The following is a 22,875-nucleotide window of genomic DNA, read 5'->3' as shown; positions in this document are numbered from 1 at the left end:
GGGTCGTCTGACATGTGTTCTCTTTCTTTGCTCTGCCATCATTCTAAATATTTATAAGTCATTGTTTATTTATGCTCTGTAATGTCATGCTTCCTGGTGACTGCCCTACCATCCAGTGCACTGCTGGGCTCTCTGCAGTGTCTAAGCAGTGTAAGCATTCCCAATATTTTTGTCACTGAGCTTTAGGTCAGCTTATGATCTTAAGGTTAATAAAGACAGATATCCCCCAACCCTATAGTTAGTTTTTAAAATTATTATTATCTTTATTTATTTATTGAATAGAGACAGCCAGAAATCTAGAGGGAAGGGGGTGATAGAGAGGGGCCCTATAATAAAAGTACATAATATTTTATCTAGGGCACAATATTTCAAAGTTAAAATATTGTTTTGGAGATTTGATTATATCAAATTGATTTATATTCTTTTAAAAATAGTTTCATGTTATTCCATATGAAATAGTTTTACATGTGATAACGAGTAAAGAGAAGCCAGAGTAATGCTTTTGTGTTGCAGAGCTGAGTATCAGATCAGAAACCTCAGATGTAAAGGCTCATGCTCCTGTAGTTGACCCAGTTCCCTGGTGGCCAGCACATTTATTTATTTAGTTTCTCAACTCTGACTTGGTGTCAGAGATTGAACCTAGGACCTCAGAGCCTTGGGCAAGGAAATGATGAAAGTGTTTTGCATTGACATGGCACTACCTCCACAGCCTTGCTGATTTAGATTCTTATAGATTATGAATTTGTAGTCGGTTTGATAGAGGTTGACTGCACCTTGTGAACAAATAAAACAGTAAACAAAGAAAACCACAAGCTTTAAGAGATGTCAGCACTGGTTATCTGAATTAGTTTACAGTATTGCTGTAGAATCACTAAATGCTGCTTTTGATCTGTCCTGCTCACTAGACCAGGACACAGGTATCTTTATATTTGTTTTCCGCAATGAAAGCTGTGTCTTTAAGTTCTGCCTTAGTCCACTTTGATTTACAGGGTCACACTGAAAGTGTACTTTAACTTTAGCCAGATTTGTAGCTGAAATTGTGGGAGCACTGACATATCCACACTGTGGCCTAGGCTGTCACCTTCTGTGAGTGGAATGTTGCTTCCTGGGCTGATGGCTGCTTGCTAACTAATGTCTCCCTTTAAGAAAGTCAAAAGTGCAGCCAGGTGGTGGTGCTCCTGGTTAAACACACACAGTGCACAAGAACCCAGGTTCAAGCCCCCGGTACCCACCTGCAGGGGGAAAGCTTCACAAGTGGTGAAGCAGGGCTCTCTCTCTTATCTCCCCTCATCTCTCAGCTTCTCTTTGTCTCTATCCAATAATAAAGGTAAATAAAAAAAAATTTTGAAAGAAAAAAAAAGTCAAAAGCCTCCTCACCTACTGAAAAGAAAATTCACCCAACTAGTAAGATTGAAACTTAAAATTTGATTCTTCTGGATACTTTCAGGGCAACTACTTAATGAAAGGCATATTGGGGGCAGCATTTTATTCATTGATTATTTGCCTTTGAATGTGAGCATCTATAGTAAATATCACCACCAAGTACAGCAGGAACTGGCCACACAGCAAAGCCTGTTACATCAGCAGGCACCCTGTGAAAGGCCTTAGAAGTCGCAGGTGTGTTAGACCCAAGGAGCACACATGTTAGAGACCTGGGTCTCAGCTTGGCTTAAATGACATGGGGTCCATGTTAAGAAACAGAGAAGTGGTTGATACCACACTGTGTGTTAAGACTAACTAGATTCCACTGGAGGGGTGAGTCCTAGAAAAAGACAACATCGGGGCACATTGAGGAGTAAGGGTGAGATGTCTACAGAAGTTGTGTGGAGAAAGAAATGTCTTTGCACAGCCAGAGGCAGTGAGCTTAGCCCTGTGTAGCTTGTGGAGTGAACAATGACAGGCAGAGTGCAGGGACTCTTGAAGCAGTAGATAACCTGTAGCAGGTAGGAGGCCCGGGAGCTTTGTGAGGACATGAAGACAGACATAAAGACAGTGTCTGTAAAGGGAGGGGCTATACTGAGTAACATCACTGGCAAGCAGGCCTGAGGTTTAGGCACTAGCAGACACAGACCCTTTGCACATCCCGCATTAGGAGTGAATGCGTAATGAGAAAGATAAGAGGAGAGAGAGAAAAAAAACAGACCTCGCTGCTGCACATGCTGCTGGGGATTAAACTCAGGACCTCATGCTTGAGAGCCCATGCTTTATCCATTGCCACCTCCTGGACCACACTTTTCTTCATCCTTAAAAGTCCAGCTCTCTCTGGCTAAACAGTTCATTTGGGTTGTGTGCTGCTTGTCCTGTGCCATGACCAGGTCAACACTGGTCCCTACAGCACCGGAGGAAGAGAAGCCACCCTGAGGGAGAGGCCCTGAGAGAAGTGTGGGAGAAGGAACACACAGTCCTGCATAACTATGCAGAGCTCTACTGCTGCATTACCTTTAGTCCCAGAGCCTTTCTCTAGTCCTTTACATGCATTGATTCCATGTGTGTGCTTATAGTTTACCTGGAAGGCAGTTTCATTTGGATGCTCTAATTCTTTGCTTAAGCACTGAGGTTTTCATAAACTTTCACCTGATGAATAACATTGGCTCACTTAGTTGTGTCATCTGACTGAATTTCCTTCTGGGAGGAAATGGGGGTGGGTGATTCAAATCAAAATAATCTATTTGGCAGCTTTAATTTTGTTCAAGTTTTCATGCAGAAGATATTTGCCCTTGCCCTGTCCTAGGCCATTTATATAGAAAACAGAACCTATAAGCAGGGGCCAGTCAGATTTGATTCCCACTCTGAGTCCCTCCCACTGGTGCTCAAACCCCGAGAAAAGCATGCTTAAGCATACAAAAGAAATAGTATTCGAACGGACAAAAATGGTGTGGTATGAAATATGTCTTTAATTTTAATGTTATGACAATACGTTGTCGGAAGAGAAGGCTTCCTGGTTGCTTACTGCAGATTGGAAGACAGTTCTGTATCAGACCATGGAGTGTATTTCTATGCATCTAGAATGACTAGGCTAGACAAACACAAAGCAACGTGTATTTAGTCAAGAAAGACATTTACAAAATAGTGGTAGTTGTCTAGATGTTTTGCTGCTACCAGGCATAGAATAGCAAATGATGTTATCCTGGTTTTTGGTTTTGAACTTGTTTGAGGTCTGGGTGGTGATGCCCCCATTTGAACACACATGTTAATCAATAGAGTGCGCTAGGATCCTGGTTCAAGGCCCTGGTCCCCACCTGCAGGGGAGAAGCTTCAGTAACACTGAAGAAGTGTTGCATGTGCCTCTCTTCCCCTATTCCTTTGTCTCTCCCTTCCCTCTCAATTTCTATCTATGCAATAATAAATATATTAAAAAATAAATGTTAATGTTGTGGGCTTGAAGGTGACACATCCAGTTGAGCAGAAGAGCCCAACTTCAAGCCCCCACTCCCCACATGTAGGGGAGAAGCTTCAGAAGTGATGGAACCGGGCTACAGGTGTCTCTCTCTTCCTTTCTACCTCCCTCTTCCTCTAAATCTCCACTGTCCTAACAAATAGAAATAGAAGTTGGGGGTGGGGCATGGCCACTGGAAGCAGTGCTGGCCACACACATGGCCACTGGGAGCAGTGCTGGCATCAAGCCCTAGCAATAACCCTGGTGGTAGAAAACTTTTTTGAAAAGATTAAAAAAAATTGTTTGCATTAATTGATGCTTAAATACATTTTTTTTCTTGGAAACCAAAACATTAGTAGACTTAAATGATGTTCCAGAATTAACATACAATTCAGCAAAAGTTGGTTTAAGCCAGTGAATATTCAAAGAGTAGAATTTAATCAGCATGTGCATATGGTAAAGACACCTGTGCAGTGACTGCCCTCAGTGGCAGAGAATTGTGTCTGTGCCTTCTCTGTGAATATATATATATGTGTATATATATATATATATATATATATATATATATATATATGTACATATATATATATAGAGAGAGAGAGAGAGAGAGCTAGTGCTATCACGTTCCAGTAGACTAGATGCAAGTTAGTCCTGGTAACGATCGTTTTGTCTCTATGAGCTTTGTACTTTGTCACCTATCAGCATCCGAAGTAATGACTGCTCAGCTAGATTCTTGTCTGAGAACACCTTCTGTAAGAGTCAAACTTTCCAAAATCGCATCACAAAGTTTTAAAACTACTGAGACCTGCCCTCACATTTGCAGTTCTATGAACTAGGACTACTATGTACATATGAATCAGAGTTCTAATTTATTAATCCAAAAATGTAAAATCTGTTTGCCCAATGGGTTTGTTTCTTCAAGAATCGGGCTCACAGTGGCAGTGGTCAGCCTAGATTCTCATCAGAGGTCGAAGTAATTTCAAAAGAGACTGCTTCTTCAGAAGATCTTTCTCATGGTCTCACTTTCTTACTTTCCAAGCTTTCCTTTCAGAATCCAGGCTTTCCTTCCCTGCTCTTAATCATAATGACTGTCCCCTTGTCCGATTCTGTCAGCAGTTATACATGATGAGGCATGATCACGTTGATTCTGGTTTTGATAGCACGATCTTTTTCTTGATCACAGTCTCTCTATATATAGTTCTTGAACACGCTGACTGATGCCTAGTTTATTTCCACCCATATCCAATCATGTACTGATTTTATTTTTCTCTTGGGAATGACCTTGTTTTCTTTCTTTCTCTCCCTCCTTCCCTCCCTTCTTTCCTTTTTTTTTTTTTTTTTTTTTTTGCCTCAATGGTTATCACTGGGGCTCAGTGCCTGCACTACGAATCCACTGCTCCTAAGGCCATTTTTCCCATTTGTTGCCCTTGTTGTTGTTGTTGTTATTATTATTGTCATTGCTGTTGGATAGGATCGAGAGAAATGGAGAGAGGAGGGGAGACAGAGACACCTGCAGACCACTGCCCGTGAAGCAACCCCCCTGCAGGTGGGGAGCCAGGGGTTCGAACCGGGATCTTTACACCAGTCCTTGCACTTTACGCCATTTGTGTTGCACTTAACCCACTGCGCTACCGCTCAACCCCCTCTTTCTTCCTTTCTCCTTGTTGCCTTTGGACATTCCTTTTGAGGACCCTTAAGCAGAGTGTATAGTGGTGATGGAGGGCTTCTCTGTGGTCTTCTTAACAGGCCACTAGAAGAGGCTGGAAACCTTTATTTCCCATTTATTTATTTATTTGTTTATTTATTTATTTTGATAAGACAGAGAGAAATTGAGAGGGAAGGGGAGATAGGGAAAGGTGGTATTTTATCACACCAGCTAAAATGAACAGAACTGAAGGTGATTTTGCTATGTCACATGAATAAGGACCTGAAAGGCCTTGATTTCATTCACAATGTGGAATATAGATGACAAGACCAAGCAAACTCACAAAAAATAATAATGACCAAACTGACTCATAGACTGTGCAACTCAACTCACAGTGGTCATCAGGGACGGGACGGGACGGGGCCGTAGAATGTAGACTAGTGGGGAGGTTCCAGTAAGTATAGTAAAGTATGTATAAAATAGTAAAGATGCCTTAGGAGTTCGATAGCACAACGGGTTAAGTGCACGTGGCACGAAGCGCAAGGACCAGCATAAGGATCCTGGTTCGAGCCCCTAGCTCCCCACCTGAAGACAGAGAGGGGGAGAGAAAGACAGACACCTGCAGACCTGCTCCACCACCTGTGAAGCAACTCCCCTGCAGGTGAGGAGCCCGGGGGCTCGAACCAGGATACTTACGCAGGTCCTTGTGCTTTGTGCCACCTGTGCTTAACCCGCTGTGCTACCCCGCTCGTCTCCCACCATTTTCTAAAACAATGTTTCATTTTTTGAAAGCCTTCCATTTATTTATTTATTTATTTATTTTCCTTTACCAGGATTATCATTGGTACTCAAGGACTCCATTGTTCCTGGTGACCTTTTTTTCTTCCATTTTGATCAAAAAAGAGGGGGGTTGAGAGACAGACAGCGGCTGCTGTGCTCTGTTCAGCTCCTTGTGAAACACCCCTGCAGTGGGGACAGAGTCTGGAAGCTGTTCCCTCACACACATGAGGGAACACTGCCTGGCACCTGGGCATCTTTTGTAAACATGAGGAGAGTTAAATTTTAGTTATTAATTATATAGTGGCACTATTTTTCTCAGTATTTCTCCACTTGTGGTAACAATGATTGATGGATCTTCCAAGTTCTTTTCCCTGAGTGTGAACAGGTGACCCCCAAAGAGTGTGGGGGTTAGGTAGGTTTGAGATAATGAGCTAGACAGATAATGAAATTACACAGGTGCATTAATGTAAGTCTCTAGAGTGATCTTTAAAGTGCTTCACCTGGCTTCTTCGGAGCTGTAGATGTGCACACACACCAGAAATATTGTCTGTGTGAGGACTGGCATGGTAAGTCGGGTGGGACCAGTGTTCTTATTCCACAGATCACACGTCCAGTGATGCTTGGGGCTCTGCAGAAGGCAGCCTGCTTGGCCGCACTATCCACAAGACCCTCACTCTTCACACAGAGCATATCCTAATAATTTATAATTTTAGATTTAGTCTTTGAAGATAGAAATGAATTAATTGATAAACTGAGTAGAAGTCTAATGTGGACTTTTAAGAGGTCTTATGCAGTGTGTCGAGATAATCGTTAGCCAGAAATCTGGGCAGATCCCAAGACACTGGACAGCCATACAGTTAATTCATGGAACACCATAGACTGAGACGCCTCGCCGTGGCATAACTCCTCAGCTTTACTAGGCAATATGCTTTTGATTTTTAATAGGCCTCATAAATATTTTGAAATAGCCAAGTCTTTAATTAAACAACTTTACTTTTGGTTTTATTGTCTCTAGTACTGTATCTATAAATCCCCATATTGCTGAGCTAGCAATTTCATGGATGTTTAGTCTTTGTTAATGCCAGCATTTGATGTGGAAAACTACTGATAAAAACATCTTTTATTTAGTGGTCTGGGAGGTGGTGCAGTAGATGAAACATTGGACTCTCATGCTTGAGGTCCTGAGTTCAAGCCCTGGCAGCACATGTACCAAAGTGATGTCTGGTTCTTTCTCTCCTGTCTTTCTCATGAATAAAGAAATAAAATCTTTAAAAAAATCTTTTATTTAAACATCTTCAGATTTGATTTGGCTTATTATACTCTTAATTGCAAATGATAGGGAACAATGCCCGAGGGAATTTTTTTTGAGATGTCTACTGTGTCTAGAGCAAAAATTTTAATATAAAAATTGACTAAAGTCAGCCGGTACTGATAGACAGGCTTTGCTTCCTGATCACCCTTCTGTTGACCTGGGAAAGTGTCCCGTGTACATGCCTGCTGCAGCACTGCTCCAAGCACCTGCTCTCAGCACCTCAGGCTGCAATCACTTTCTCTCTCTCTCTCTCCTCTCACTGTGTGTGTGTGTGTGTGTGTGTGTGTGTGTGTGTGTGTGTCACTCTTGTCTTGTCTTCCTTTTAGACTCAATGTTTGGGGTAAGGGTCTTATTATTCTATCCATTTTCAATAATACCTGGTTTATAGTATAGTACACAATTGGTCAACATTACACTACATAATTAAATCTTCATAAGACATTTCAACATGTAAAATTTAATTTTTAGGATCTTTGCCATTGTTGTTGCTATTTCTGACAGGCTTCACTGCTCTGGTCCACTTTTCAGAGGGGACCAGGGTTTGGGGGTACTGCACACAAGCTTTCTTCAGTGCCCTGTGGTGTCCTGGGGTCTGGCAAAGCAGGCACCTGCCCTGTTAGCTTCATCACCTGCCTGCCTGTCCTCCCTCCCTCCCTCCCTCACTTACTCATGTTCTTTCTTTGTTCTTTTTCAGTATTTTTATTTATTTGTTACTGGAGAGAAACAGAGAAATTGAGAGGGGGAGGAGATAGAGAGGGAGTGAAACACTGAGACACTTGTAGCCCTGTTTCAGTAATCAGTCTTTCTGATCATTCATTTTCTGCCTTGGTGGCTATATCAGTATGGTTTATTGTGTGTTATGCCTCAAATTACAGCGGTTTTTAAATTTCTCAAAATGTTTTCCTATTGATTCCTTGGGCTCACTCAGGCAGGGGTAAGTCACCTGGTGACTTGGCCTTTCTAGGACTTCTTTTTTTTTAAATTTTTAAAAATTTTTTAATTTATTTAAGAAAGGAGACATTAACAAAACCATAGGATAGGAGGGGTACAACACCACACAATTCCCAACACCCAATCTCCATATCCCATCCCCTCTCTAGGACTTCTTAAGGTGTAGCTATTTTCCATATCTGAGCTCTTGGCTGGGATGGCTAGGCCCCAGGGGATGGAGAGAGACACTGTATCCTCTTTAGCTTGCTGATCTTAAGGATCCAGAAGAAGCAAGTCTCTGTGGTCTCTTGAGGTTTAACAACAGGCTGCACAGGGTCACCTCTGGCACAGGGGCTGGCCTTCCTAGAAGGATAGTCACCTAGTGCTATTCTGGGTGCACTTCTTGCTAAATTCAGCAAGAACATTACTGTCATTTCACTGTGGCTCAGCTCTTCACACCTGTCCTGTTTTGTGGAATTTATTTAGGCTTTATTGGTTTTCTTGAATAATTTGTTTAGTGCTGTTCCTGGTGTTCTCACCCTTCTACAATTACCCTTAATTGGTTCCAGATCTTTCTTCTAAGAGTGTTGAGGCTATACTTTGAGTCATAGTGTGTCCTAAGAGGCATTGTATGTTTATGGCCATGCCACCCTGAACATACCCAATAACATCTAAAAGTTACTATATTGATATTTCACCTTTTTGTTTGAACCATATTTTTTAAATCAGTGTATAGAGCCACGGCATCTCTGCTATACTTGATAGAGTTCTGCTGCCAGACTGAATCTCATTAAGTTTAGTTTTTTTGAGAATTTTTTTTCTCTCCTCCTAGTGCTCTTAGTAAATATCTATCCCAACTCTATTCTCCAAGATGTTGTGTTCTTTTAATACCCCCACCCCTATGTGTGTGAGTGTGAATGTGAGTGTATGTATGTGTGTTACTTTGTGTGAGTGTATCTGTGTGTGCATGTTACTTTATGTGTGTGTGTGTGATGATGAATTTGTCTGCGAGTGTGTGTGTGACTTTTTGTGTGGAATGTGTATGTGAGTGTGAATGTGTCTGTGAGTGTGTGTGGCAGTGTGAGTGTCTATGTGTCTTAGTGTGTGTGTGTCTATGAGTGTGTCTGAGTATATGACTGAGTGTGTCTGAGTGTAAGTGAGATAGTGTGTGAGTGTGGTTAGTGTTCAGTGAATTTTATTCCTTTGGTACCTGCTGACTGACACTGGGTCTGTCTGGTTGACTCCTTGCCTGTTGGTGGCACTGCAGGGTTGTGTATGCAGTGTTCTAACTCACCCACCACCCAGCTGCTCACTCTTCCCCTTCATCTTTTTTTTTAATTTTTTAAATTTATTTTAAAAAGGAGACATTAACAAAACCATAGGATAAGAGGGGTACAACTCCACACAATTCCTACCACCAGATCTCTGTATCCCATCCCTGATAGCTTTCCTATTCTTTATCCCTCTGGGAGTATGGATCTTCCCCTTCATCTTATCCTGACTGAGGCCCGGGAATCTAGTATTCCAGACTTCAGCTTCCAGAGTAGGTTCGTGTCTCTTGCGTCATGGCTTCCTCTGGTTATTTTGCCCTCAGTATGAAGCCACTCAGGTAACCACTTTGCAGTATTCCAATTATCATTTACAATTTATCTAGATTAGGTAATTTGAAAAATATTTTGCTTGATTAATTTCTTAAACATTTTTTATCAAGAAAATTATGCATTCTGTTATTTCTTAGAATTGTGAGTTAGTGAAAGGAAAAAAAAGGACATGTCTGCTTATTTTGCCTTTTGATCCAGTCCTGCCCTACATACATGAACTTGTAATTTCACTCTTACTCTCTTGGTTCTCCCACTCTCTGTTTTGAAACCCTTTGACATTCCTGGGTCCTCTTCTTTTTCCCTCATTGCAGCACCTGTACAAAGGACCTGTACATTCTCTTTTGTGTTCTTTATGAGAAATAAGATACTATTGGAACGAGTTGTACTCTATTTCTGTCCAGCTATCAACAGTCTAGTTACTCATTTTTCATTAACATCTCAGCAACGTCGCTTGTCACAGGTAACACGGCAGTACTGCAGTGTAACTCCAGGGTGAACCACTTCATAGAATCCAGAGTATATAGTTGCCTCCAGGTTTGAGCAGTTTTGACTATGATGTTATTCATTAAAAATTTGTTTTATCTTAAGATGTTATTAAGTGGTATACAGGGCTGAGGACATTCTATTTCATGGTGTAAAACACATTATTGAAATGAATTCCTTGAACATAATTTGAGTCATAGGATTTGAATTTTTTTAAGCTACATATCCAGAAGTAATTCACTTTTCTTTATAAGGAATGCTTGTGGGGGGCCAGGCAATTGCACACAGACTTAAGTGCACATAGTACCAAATGCACAAGGATCCTGGTTTGTCCTGGCTCCCCACCTGCCCGGGGGGTGGGTGTCATTTCACAAGCAGTGAAGCAGATCTGCAGGTATATTTTGGTATATTATATTTATTTATATATTTATAAATATATATTTATAATAAAATATATAAATATATGTTTTATATTTATATATTATATTTTTATTTATTATATATTTCTCTCTTTCTGCCCCCCTCCCCAATTTCTCTCTGTCCTATCCAATAAAAAATGGCCTCCAGGAGCAGTGGCTTTATAGTGCAGGTACTGAGCCCCAGTGATATAACCCTGGAGAAAGAAAAAGTTTGTTTGCTACTGTTAATACACTCTTGTATTCTGTTGGCAAACATTCTAAATTAGTAAAGATCATATCTAAGAAGAATTTGTTATGCCTTTATCCCACCACATGAATCTTCCCTTTGCATAGAAGCTAGCTGCAGGAATGCTTAGTTGACACATGCAGTTAGAAGACTCTGACAAGCAGGTGCATTATTTAGGTAGGTCAGTCCACTTCTGACTGTGGTGCTGGTCAGCTATCTACATTCCAGACACGCATCCCTCCCCCCCATTCAACAGTCTAATTTTGTCTTTTTAAAAATTTTAATGTAACTTGATTTTTACTGTTGATAGTTCTTTGTAATCTGCTTCTTTTATTCAGTTAGTTTGTTTAGATGTCTATATTTTGAATATTGACAAGGTATGGAAAATTTTCTGCTGTGATTTCTTTGAATATGTTCTCCGTTGACGACCTTTGTAGTCCTCCCTCTCCTTCCCCCCTTCTACTGCTGCTGCTCCTGCTGCTGCATGCTTATATACTAGTAATTCTCACATTCATTTTCTCTGTTGGAGTCTGCTATTTCATAGAGATTTGCTTCATTTTTCAGAAGTCTTCTTCAACAGGTTTGAACTCACTGGAGAATAGTAGTTTGATATTCTAGTCCTGATATGCTTTCCTTAACCTGATTTATTCTACTTACTAGGCCCTTTATGTTAGCCATAACTCTCCAAGAAGTCCATCACAACCTGTAGCAACTGTGCTACAGTCTTCTTTGTGAGCTTTGCAACTCTTGCTGAAGTGATCTCTGAGTTCTTGGATTTGTGTCTGCTTATATTCTTGATGTGCCCTCACAATGAGTTTTCTGAATTCCAACTGTGACACTTTTCCCAGGTCTCTGTGTGTTTGACCCAAGTGTATTTTGTTCATGTTTTGGTTATGTGTGGTTTCTGTTCAGCCAGCAGGTGGCTCTCTGGCTATGATGTTTGCATGTTGTGGTGGGGGGGGGTTGATTCTGATGTGTGGTCTGGGCAGATTAGTGCCTGTGGTGACATAAATAGGACCTTGCTGCTTTGCTTTTGTCTGTTCTGTACTCTGGACAATTTGCTGCCACAGCACAGCTTTAGTTTTATGCCAACCTTTTCACTGTCTTGGGGCTGACCCTGTGTTTGCTGCATAGCTATCAGGATGGTTCTTGTTACTTTCTACACTCCCAACTATTTCTTCTGTCTTGAGAGTTTCTCCTCCCTTTCCACCCATGCCTACACCCAGCTATGGCTCATTTTCTTTGGAAGTCCCAGTTGTAATGTGGTGGGTGAGTTTCCAGATGGTTTTTCATGCTTTGTCTAGTTGATCGTAAGAGATATTTTTGGAGCCTGCTACTCCGTGGTTCCCAGGTCAGTACATCTTATGGCAGTACATCTTATCTCAGTTTGTGGTATTTTTCTTAAAAAAAAATACTTCTTCTTCCAAGATACAATTTTTTACTCACAAGCTATATAGGCCTTCAAAAAAAATGAGGTTAAGCGCATGTGGTGCAAAGCGCAAGGACCAGCATAAGGATCCTGGTTTGAACCCCCAGCTCCCCACCTGCAGGCTAGTCGCTAAACAGGCAGTGAAACAGGTCTGCAGGTGTCTGTCTTCCCCTCCTCTCTCCATTTCTCTCTGTCCTCTCTAACAACAACAATGGAAAGCAACAAAGGCAACAAAAGGGAAAATAAATACATAAATAAATATACCAAAACAATGAACAACAGATTCTTTTTATCAATATTCTCTATAGCCATTGTCATTTTTGGATAATCAAACTCCTTTAAGGAAACTAAAGTATCTGTGATTCTACACTAACAACATCTTTGTTGCCAATTACTTAAACTAGATTTTTTCTTAAATACAGAAAAGTTTATTTTTCAAGCCATAACTCGTTTTTTTCTGTTGTATAATTCACTTCTGTAACAATAAAGGTTTTTATAATGTGCCTGCCTTCTTATATATATTCTGCTTTAAAAACTGACCCTTTCTACAATGTTAAGTGCTTATTTTAATTTTTCTTTCATGATAAGATAATCATATTTACTTATTTGCTATCTTCAGACACCCTGCAGTGTAGCAGTTTTCTTTTTTAATTTCTTTACTGGGGAATTAATGTTTTACATTCAACAGTAAATACAGTAGTTTGTACACGCATAACATTTCCCAGTTTTCCATATAACAATACAACCCCCACTAGGTCCTCTGTCACCTTTTTTGGACCTATATTCTCCCTCCCACCCCCCTCAGAGTCTTTTACTTTGGTGCAATACGCCAATTCCAGTTCAGGTTCTACTTGTGTTCTCTCTTCTGATCTTGGTTTTCGACTTCTGCCTGAGAGTGAGATCATCCCATATTCATCCTTCTGACTTATTTCACTTAACATGAATTTTTCATGGTCCATCCAAGATCGGCTGAAAACGGTGAAGTCACCATTTTTTTATAGCTGGGTAGTATTCCATTGTGTATATATACCATAACTTGCTCAAACTGTGGCAGTTTTCTAACAACGGTGCTGCCCATTGCTATTTTTAGTTAGGAGTTCTGAATCTCAGAATATTCCTTTTGTGAGCTAAAGTTCTAAAACTTGTCAGACTGTGGCAGTTTACTTCAGTGTCATGTTTGTGTTGACTTTTAAGAGCTCTCAGTACTATTTATTTTTAAACTCTTTGGATGCCTCTTTCTCTATGAAGTTTAAATATTTTATCAACATTACACCCTTCCCCTGCCATAGTACTAGTCATCATTCTGACCCTAGATGTTGCCTTTTAGAAATCAAATATCTGTAGTGAATTGTGATTACTGTGTCTGGAAAGCTACAGGGGTCCCTAGTTATATCTGTAGTCCTTATCAGCCTGTTGCAGCACAGAAACCGATGAGAAATTGCTGACTCTTTGCCTGTTTGGTTGCAGGAGGAATGCCAGCACCTGAGCAGGCCTCATTGGTACAGGAGGGGCTACTACAGACCCGCCAGGAAACTGCCTCCACTGGCCCAGGCATGGAATCGGAGACCACAGCCACCACTATTCTAGCCTCTGTGAAGGAGCAGGTAATCCTCTTGCTGAAATTTGCAATTATTTCTTCAATGCCTTTTAAAATTAATTTTTGGATATGTTTTAAATCTGTCTAACATCCTTGACGCCTTCACATTTTCTAATTATAAGGTGTTTACATCCCTGAGTACATTGGGATGACTGACATGTAGAGCTGCGCCAGGTGCCAGTCAGAATCGGAACATGCAGGATACTTGTGCATCTGCAAGTAAGGACAATATTGATGATGATCGGTGTCTGTGTCTCCCACGTTGCAGAATGTGTGCATGCACGCAGAGCTTGGTAATGCACATTTCACATGGCTGACTTTACTATCAGAACTCTGGCAACCTGAGGGCTGTGAGATCTTTAAGACGAGCTTTAGCTTTTAATATAGATTTATGTAGGGCTGTCTTTGTGATTTGGAGATAGAGGCTGTTTGTTGTATTTGTCTCAATCAAAGTATATTCATTTGTGAGCTAATGTTCTCAAATTTGTCGGGATGTGCCAGTTTGCCTCAGTGTCATGTTTATGTTTATTTTAAAGGTTCTCAGTGCTATTTATTTTTTAAACTCAAGCAATTTTCTAAATTACATCTTATTTCTTATGCTTAGATATATTAGAATTCCTAAATTTAATTTTTTGAGATTTCAAACTTAATAAATTTTAAAAGCTCTGGGAATGGTTTACTTTTCTTTTGCTCCTTAAAAAAAAAAGAAGAAGAAGTATGTGAACTCCAGGTATTTTTGAGATAATCTAATGGAATTTTTAAATCATATCAAACTGCAGGATACCTTTTTTTCCTCAATAAAATATGTTTCATATTTGTTGGCAGATTTTAAAATTTACTATCAACATTTTAGATGTCTAATAAATAATAGAAATTTGGAAAAGAATATTTAAAACTTCATTATTTTACTGTTCAGTGAGTACAACTTACAGCTAGGTATGTGAGTTACAGATTGCTTCAAAGCTACGACACATTACATTAAAATTGTTTTGTCAGGAAATAACTTCACACCATATTGCAGTGACATGATATAAAAATATTCTCCATTACTAAAATCTGAAGTTCTGAAACATTCCACCAGCTAAGAACTTGTTAGAAGATACAATAAACTTATAGTTAGTGCTGCTTTTATTTTCCAACAAACTGTTGATTGTCTAAATTTCTCTTTACTTTTTTTCCTCCCACTGTAATAGAGCACTGCTCAGCTCTGGCTGATGGTTGTTCAGGGGACTGAACCTGAAACTTTGGAGCCTCGGGCAGGAGCGTCTTTTCTGCAGACTCATTATACTGTCTGCCCTGCTCTGCGACCTTTAACCAAAAAAAAGGGTGTCGAGGGAGGAATAACTATCTCTGATTTATTTGGGGTTCTTAACGGATAATTTTTTTTGGTAGAAGATGATGATAAATATATCAAATTACCAGAGCTCTAGAAACTGTCTTAGTAACCATAGCAGCATCTTCCACTCAGATATCCATTCATATAGAAGACAATAGGAAACTTGTTAAGATTTTGGGGGCTGAAATTACTTGATGTCCACACATGACTTACAAATTGTATCTTTTGTCAATAGTGTTCTGCATGCATGTTTTGTGGAAGGAAAGGAGGATTCCAGTTCCTCAAGGTAGCCAAAATAAAATATGGATTGTTTATTAGAAGAATTGTATCCCCTGGGTATTTAGTGAGGAAATAGAATCTTGTTCTAAGAATTTGAACTGACTACTATATATGTACAGCTTTCATTTTGTGCTCTCTCTCTTTCTCTCTCTTTTCTTTTACCATAGCTCGGCTTAGCTTTGGCTTGTGTTAGTGTGTGGAGGATTGTAGTTTTCATTCTTAGTTTCTTGTAGATTGTTTGTCACTACTCAGCCTTTTAGTCATTTAACTAATAATACTATCTGTATTTCTTGTTCCAAGTTTCTTGTGTGATTTTGAATAGCTAACTCAAGCTCCCATAGGTTTTTGTGACTCCGAACACAACATTTTCTCTATACTTGGAAGAGAATTTTCTTAGTGCTTTCCCCAAATAGGTAACTTCTTATCATCTACCCAGTAAGATAGAACAAAGAAAAGTTATAAAGGAATAAGAACCTAACTATTATTCACCTTTTACTTTATTTGGAGAGGGGACTTGTGTAGCTAGGCTCCTTACAGGGTTCTGGTCATCTCTCCCTCACTCAGTAAAAAATACTGTGCAGGACGTGTTGTTTTCAGCTGTGTTACAGCCAGCTTGGGTAACTCATGGCAGATTATGTCATGGTCTGATTTGCATCAAAGAGCAATGCTAGGCCAAGAGATCATTCATTGGGTAGAGTGCACACTTCATGATGCGTGCAACCCGATTGGGACGCTGGTATGTCACATGGGAGTTGCTGTAGCACCAGTAAAAGCTCTGGTATTGGGCTTCCTTCTCCATCCCTCCTTCCCCTCTCCAGCCCCCTCTTCTTCCTGCCCTCCCACCCTCTCCTTGAAAAAGAGCCAGCCTGGGAGGAGAGATCATACATGTGTGAGACCCCAGGTCCTCCAGGAGGAAACAAAGGCACTATTCTTGGATACGTAATTATCAAAGGAAAAACTTCACAGGTCTGGAAGATGACCCAGTAGGTAGAGTGCATGCCTTACCATGCAGGAGACGCCAGGATTGACCTTCCTGTTCCACACAGGGTACCATCCATAGGGAACAACAAAGCAAGTGGTGCTCGAGTGTCTCCTTTCCGCATCTCTCTGTCTCTCTGTCTGTCTCTCTCATTTCCATCTTCCTCTTAATGTATAAATACAAAAATGAAAACATACAACAAGAGTGCTTGGTGGCTTTACATATGCATGAGGCCCTCTACTAATTTCCTGGCAGTCCTTTGTAAAACAAGCACCTCTCCCTGGCACCACCATCAGCCAGATCTGGTCAGATCTTTGACTTAAAATAACAGCAATAGCATGCTGCCCTTTGAACAGTGACTGGAGCTCTGGAGCGGTAGCACTGGCTCTGTGGACCTCAAAGTGCACATCTTGTTTGGTAGCAACTATTCCTAGGAAAAAGATGCTTCTTCAGGGTGCAGAGGGTAGGTGACTTGAGTTCCCATGCTAACTCCCTTACTTGCTGTGTGTTTGTGCTAATACCTGATACTATCTATATACCTCAGCTTAGCATCTTCAAAACAGCAGTAAAAGTTATTGATCACATTAAAACAGCCTGTGTAAAATGCCTAGAGCAGTGTCTGCCACTTTATTAGCATTTATTGTTGTCGTTTCTGCATCACAAGATTAAGTTCTTCTTAGGAACTAGTGGTTCCACCTTTAAATACATGTGGAGATTCAGTGAGACTTCCTTTGGGCATCAATATGGAGGCAGTAGATATTCTGAATTTGCTTCCTGCTTATACTGTGACAGTATATTTGGGTTAAAAAGTTGAAAAGGGATATCTTTGGACATGCACTTAAACATGGGAGGTAAAGTTTGGGTTCTCCTTACAAACACACGCCTGAGGCAGTGACTCTGGGTGGAGTATACCTGTGACCAACCCCATACAAGGTCCAAGTCCCCACCTGCAGGGGGGAGTGTAATGAGTGGTGAGGCCATGCTACAGGTATCTCTCATCTCCATCCCCATCTCCATCCCATCCCTTCTTCCTCCTCAGATTTTCTGTTTCTATCAATAAAAGAAGAGAAGCAGGGAGGGAATCCTACCAAGAGCAATGAGATGGCTGTGCAGTCACTTAGCTCTGGCAAAACCCCTGGTGACAGAAAAAGTTCAGCTACCTTGAATGTATGGATAAGCCACAGGGAGGGAATGGAAAACAACCAGTAGCAGTTTTATTAAAAATTTTTGTTTAGGCTGTTAAAATCTGAAATCAGTTAGGGTGTCATAGAAACAGATCAGTCTTGCTCTACTGAACCACAGTGGTAGAAGTTGTTCCTACACCTTGGCTTAATTTCAAGATTCACCTTCTTTCTTTTTTGATATTGATAGCAGGCATATAGGCTCATGTCTGTATAGTCTGAGAAAAATGCCCATGCTCTTTGGCAGACAGAGAAAAAGAAAAAGGAAAAAACAACCTGCTGTATTCAAGTGCTTTATGAAGCCAGAGGTGCACCACCTATAGCCAGACCTCCTCAGGCTTCCCTGCTTTCCATGTGTGAGCTCCTCGATTATTTAACTAGTTACTGGTGTGAGTAGTGAGTGTGTGTGTGCTCCTTGATTATATAACTAGTCACTGTTCTCTCTTTGTGTGTGTACATGCTCCTTGATGATGTAACTAGTCACTGTTTTGTGTGTGTCTGTGTGTGTTCCTTGACTATATAACTTGATGTTGTGTGTGTGCGCGGGCTTCACGATTATACAACTAGTCACTGTTCTCTGTGTGTGCTCCTTGATGATGTAACTAGTCACTGTTTTATGTGTGTCTGTTCCTTTATTATATAAGTTAACACTGTTGTGTGTGTGTGTGCTCCTTGATTATATCACTAGTCACTGTTTTGTGTGTGTGCACTGTTCTCTCTTTGCGTGCGTGCGTGGTCCTTGATTATATAACTAATCACTGTTGTGTGTGTGTGCGTGTGTGCGCGCGTGCGCGTGCTCCTTGCTCCTTGATATATAACTAGTCACTGTTCTCTCTCTGTGTGTGTGTGTGTGTGTGCGCGCGCGCACATGTGTGTGCGTGTGCATGCACACAAGTGTTCCTTGATTCTGTAACTAGTCATGCTACAGGCAGCTTACCCCAGCCCCATCTCCAACCCCATGAATATACCTGTTAAACATTAATTGATCAAGAATGAACAGGATGAGTAAGTCACCAACTGACTGTTTTGTGAAGATAATGGGACATGTATCCACTTTCCTTACTATGCAAGAGAATCTCAGAAACATCATCTAGAAAACCAATTACCCTAGCGTACATTCTATCTAGTCCATACCAGCACAGAAATACACTACATCTATATTGATAGATGAGTTATTACATAGATGTACATTTCATCTTATAATTTTTTCATAATTTGTTGAGAGCTAAATACAGAGGATAAAAGGGTGTGACTACCTTCATTCTGTTATCAAATGATACCAGGAAATGTTTTTCATTCTGTTAAGGCTCAAAAAAGCTAATTCATGGGAATAACAAAGTAATCTAATCCCTGAACTAGAATGTGAGGTACAGGAAGTGTCAACTCAACATAAGCGGTCAGTTAACTGTAATCAAGATCATCTGCAGAATCTGCTCTTAAACATTTTCTTTTTGTTGACTTTTACTTATTCACAAGAGCGAGAGGGACTGGGGGAAAAGCAAAGCATCACTCTGGCAGATGAAATGTTGGGAATCAAAACCAGAGGGCCTTGTACTTCTAAGTCTAGTTCTCTAATTACTGTGCTACCTCCTGGGCGCGGTTATTCCACTTCTAATGAAAATGTAACTATTTGACAAACTTGATAATTATTTAGTGCTTCTCACAGTATGGTACAGAAAGTAAGTTAAAGAAATAAGGCTGAATGTGCTAGCCTAAGTGGACTCTGCACCCTCCTGAAAACCTGAGGCTAGAATGGATGATTTATCCTTTCTTTTTCGAAATGAACAGTCCACTTTTGGAGGCAGAAGAATTGAAATTGGTAAGACAGTAGATGGTCAAAGTTTAGTTGCCATTCTAAGCTATAAAAATCCTCTTTGAAAGACTATATCGCCAGTCATGAATAGCACTGATATGTGTAATTCCATGTAGGGTGTAGATTGATCTGCATCCTGTGAAACCCCACATGTAATATTTATAACATTCATAAGTTGTCTGTCACAAAATTGAATCAGTGGGATTTGTGTCTGAGCTTGGCCATGCTCTGTGTGTGCTCTAAGTTCCATTCAGCTCTTCTTCTACCCATAAGAACATTCAGATTTGTAGTTAATGATTTAATACCTTTGAAATTCAGAGTTAAGGTTGGTGTCTCCACTTAGATATCTTGAGATGCTAAGCAAAGACATGATTTCATAAAACATGCTGTTTCTTCTTACTTGGCTGAGGCCTTAAATTACATGCTTCTTTTGTTTTCTTTAGTGAGTGAAACTACAATGTTCTTCACTTGTAGTGTTCTAAAAGACAACACTACTTTTCAAGATATTTTTGACTTTGCTGAAAATTACAATTCACTATGCTAATAGTCACTTAAGTGATTATTTAATCTTAAAAGCTGAAGTGAGAGTCATTAGAGATCCCTAGTATTTATTTATTTGTTTGTTTGTTTGTTTATTTTAAAAAGGAGACATTAACAAAACCGTAGGATAGGAAGGGTACAACTCCACACAATTCCCACCACCAGATCTCCATATTCCATCCCCTCCCTGATAGCTTTCCCATTCTTTATCCCTCTGGGAGTATGGACCCAAGGTCATTGTGGGTTGCAGAAGATGGAAGGTCTGGCTTCTGTACTTGCTTCCCCACTGAACATGGGTGTTGACTGGTCCATCCATACTCCCAGCATGCCACTCTCTTTCCCTAGTAGGGTGGGTTTCTGGGGAATCGGAGCTCCAGGACACATTGGTGGGGTTTTCTATCCAGGGAAGTCTGGTCGGCATCATGCTGGCATCTGGAACCTGGTGGCTGAAAAGAGAGTTAACATACAAAGCCAAACAAAGTGTTGAATAATCATGGACCTAAAGGCTGGAATAGTGTAGATTAAGTGTTGGGGGGTACACACTGCGGACTATTGTGCACTTTTGCTTTCAGGTATATATTTTGCCCTAGTTTATGGATACATGTGAACATATGCTCTATCTCAGGGGACCTGGTCTATATCTAGGTTTTGGGACTTTGTTAGGAAGTGAAACACCTGGAATGGAATTAGAGAATACTATGAAAGGAAAGGTCTCACTCGAGTAATGAAGCTGAAGGGTTATCATTCCACACCTGAAGTCTCTGGACAGTCTGAAGTGGCGCTCGTTGCATTAATTAGGTTGGGATCAGTGGATGCAATATTATTTGATATGAATTGAGAAAAGCATGCAGGAAAGTGCGCCCCACCCTAAGGTTCCAGAACTGGGGAAATATAGGCTCTATAGTGGAAATGTGAGGTTCCTACTGTCTTAGGGTTCAAGAAGACAATAGATAGTTATTATAATCACATTAGTTGGTAATTGGGTTAACTTTAAAAAGTCCCTTTGTTAGGATTTGCTGTATAATACCCAACATCTTGTATATAGCTGTGCCACTGGTTGCTTTTGTTCTCCTTGGTCTAGGCTTTTGAGAGAGCAACTTATCAAAGACAGCCTGTGTACTAAAAAGATTCAGTCTATGCTTTAAAAAGTTTGAGACATATAATCAATTTTTCCCCTCTCATATTAATTAAATAGTGATTTATATGACTACAAATTAATAGGAGTGTACATAAACACCACTCCCACCACCAAAAGACTGTGCCCCCGCACCCCCTGTCGCCACGGGAAGCTGAATGTCCATCCTCACCCCAGGGATTTTACTTTGGTGCCCTACTCCAGAGATCCCTAGTTTTTAAAGATGAAATAAGGAAGTTTAAAGTCCCCTGTGACCTGTTGGTATTACTTCATTTTTACATGGATGTATTAGCTCCAGTGATTCCACACCCTTCCTGCATGGCAGAATGCCCAGAGCTGAACAAATTCCAGTAAAATTATTTACTTTATTTCTCTGAAACTGAAACAACTAAGCTGCTATGCACCTGCCTTTGCAACTTCCTTTCTTTGGCTCCCAAGTTTATTTACAGTGAAATAGTTCTCTCTGACGTACCTTACCTCGTGAAAAGGCAGAATTTCTATTCCAGCTATAAACAAGCTAGCTTGCAGTTTGGCTAAAAGCAATGTACTGTAAGTACAATGCCATAAAACCTCACACTTTTTACATTAATAACTTACATTAATTTTCTTCTGGTAACTGAATTATTTTGGCAAGTATTCCTGTGTAACACACAGTGGAATCTTCTGTGCCTGAATTGCCCTTTCAAAGACAAGGTAAGATTGGATTTTGTTAGTGGTTTTGGTAGGCTTGTCAATTTTGGTAGCCTATCTTGTTTGTTAATATTATGGAGATGAGGTTTGAAATAAAGTCAATTGTAGAACTAGTTGTGAAGCTTTTTGGCCTCTATCTAAGAATTCTGAACCTTGGTGCTTGGGTCTCGGTTCATCTCTGTCAAATTGCATTAAGTCATAGTCAGATGTAACTTTCTTCAATGATGTGGGGTAGGCATGGTGTGTGTGTGTGTGTGTGTGTGTGTGTGTGTGTGTGTGTATAAAAAATCTGGCAAAGTATTGCCAATGACTTCACCTGAATTTCATGTATAAAATGTATTGTCTGAGCAACATAATAAGCCAGATCATGAAGCTGGCTGACTGACAGCAAGCAGTTTCCTCTGCTTGTATTACTGACTGTGTGATGACTGCTTCACTCAGTGATCTGCCATAGGGAATGTTAGGTGGAATCCACATGCCAGCAGTTGTACTAAAACTCAGTGACCTCCCAGTAAATAAACCAGTTCTGAAATTCTAGGGATCCAACTATGATTGTTGTTAGCTGGATCAAAAATGAAGATTTAGAGCACAGGATAAGTGCCCCAAAATATTTACTGGGTCAAGAAACCAAGAATATTAAAATGTTCATTATACTCCTAAAATTGTTTACTTTTAATTAAATTAAAAAATATATTAGAATATGTCTATCCCGGGGCCAGGTGGTGGCGCACCTGGTTGAACGCACTGGTTACAGTGCACAAGGACCCAGGTTTAAGCCCCCAGTCCCCACCTACAGGGGGAAAGCTTTGCAAGTGGTGAAGCAGTGCTGTAGGTGTCTCTCTGTCTCCCTCCCTCTCTAACACTCCCTTCCCCTCTCAGTTTCTGGCTGTCTCTATCCAATAAATAAATAAAGATAATTTGAAAGAAATTTTTAAAAGAATGTCTGTCTTATGTAAATCTATTAACCTAGGCATTTCAACTTTATTTTCTACCCTTGAACTAGCATTACCTTTTGTTTATATTTGAAAGTAATTGTTTTTCTTTCACCACTTAAAGTTAACCCTGACTTTGCATGTTTAAAATTTACATTTCATTTTCAGTCCAATAACTCAATTCGCAGTTCC

At 40.3% G+C, this 22,875-nt stretch overlaps 1 protein-coding gene across 19 annotated transcripts in view; it reads left to right on the top strand.

The window, feature by feature from the left end:
* PKP4 (plakophilin 4) overlaps positions 1-22,875 on the top strand; it is a 198,687-nt gene that overhangs the window by 39,971 nt on the left and 135,841 nt on the right. For 14 of the 19 annotated variants that reach the window (XR_009545963.1, XR_009545965.1, XR_009545964.1 and 11 more), the window contains one exon: positions 13,669-13,805. Coding sequence is in view for 13 of the 19 variants with exons in the window: in XM_060177885.1 (XP_060033868.1) it covers positions 13,674-13,805 (132 nt within the window). In the remaining 6 variants the exon portion in view is untranslated. Of the gene's footprint in view, positions 1-13,666; positions 13,806-13,920; positions 14,018-22,875 lie in introns of those variants that run through there. The other 5 variants (XM_016188641.2, XM_060177891.1, XM_060177890.1 and 2 more) reach the window with 3 other exon arrangements.

This window comes from Erinaceus europaeus, chromosome 18 (assembly GCF_950295315.1).
Source record: "Erinaceus europaeus chromosome 18, mEriEur2.1, whole genome shotgun sequence".
Taxonomy (NCBI): domain Eukaryota; kingdom Metazoa; phylum Chordata; class Mammalia; order Eulipotyphla; family Erinaceidae; genus Erinaceus; species Erinaceus europaeus.
The sequence above is the reverse complement of the archived record's forward strand: the minus strand, read 5'-3'. Positions and strand labels throughout refer to the sequence as shown.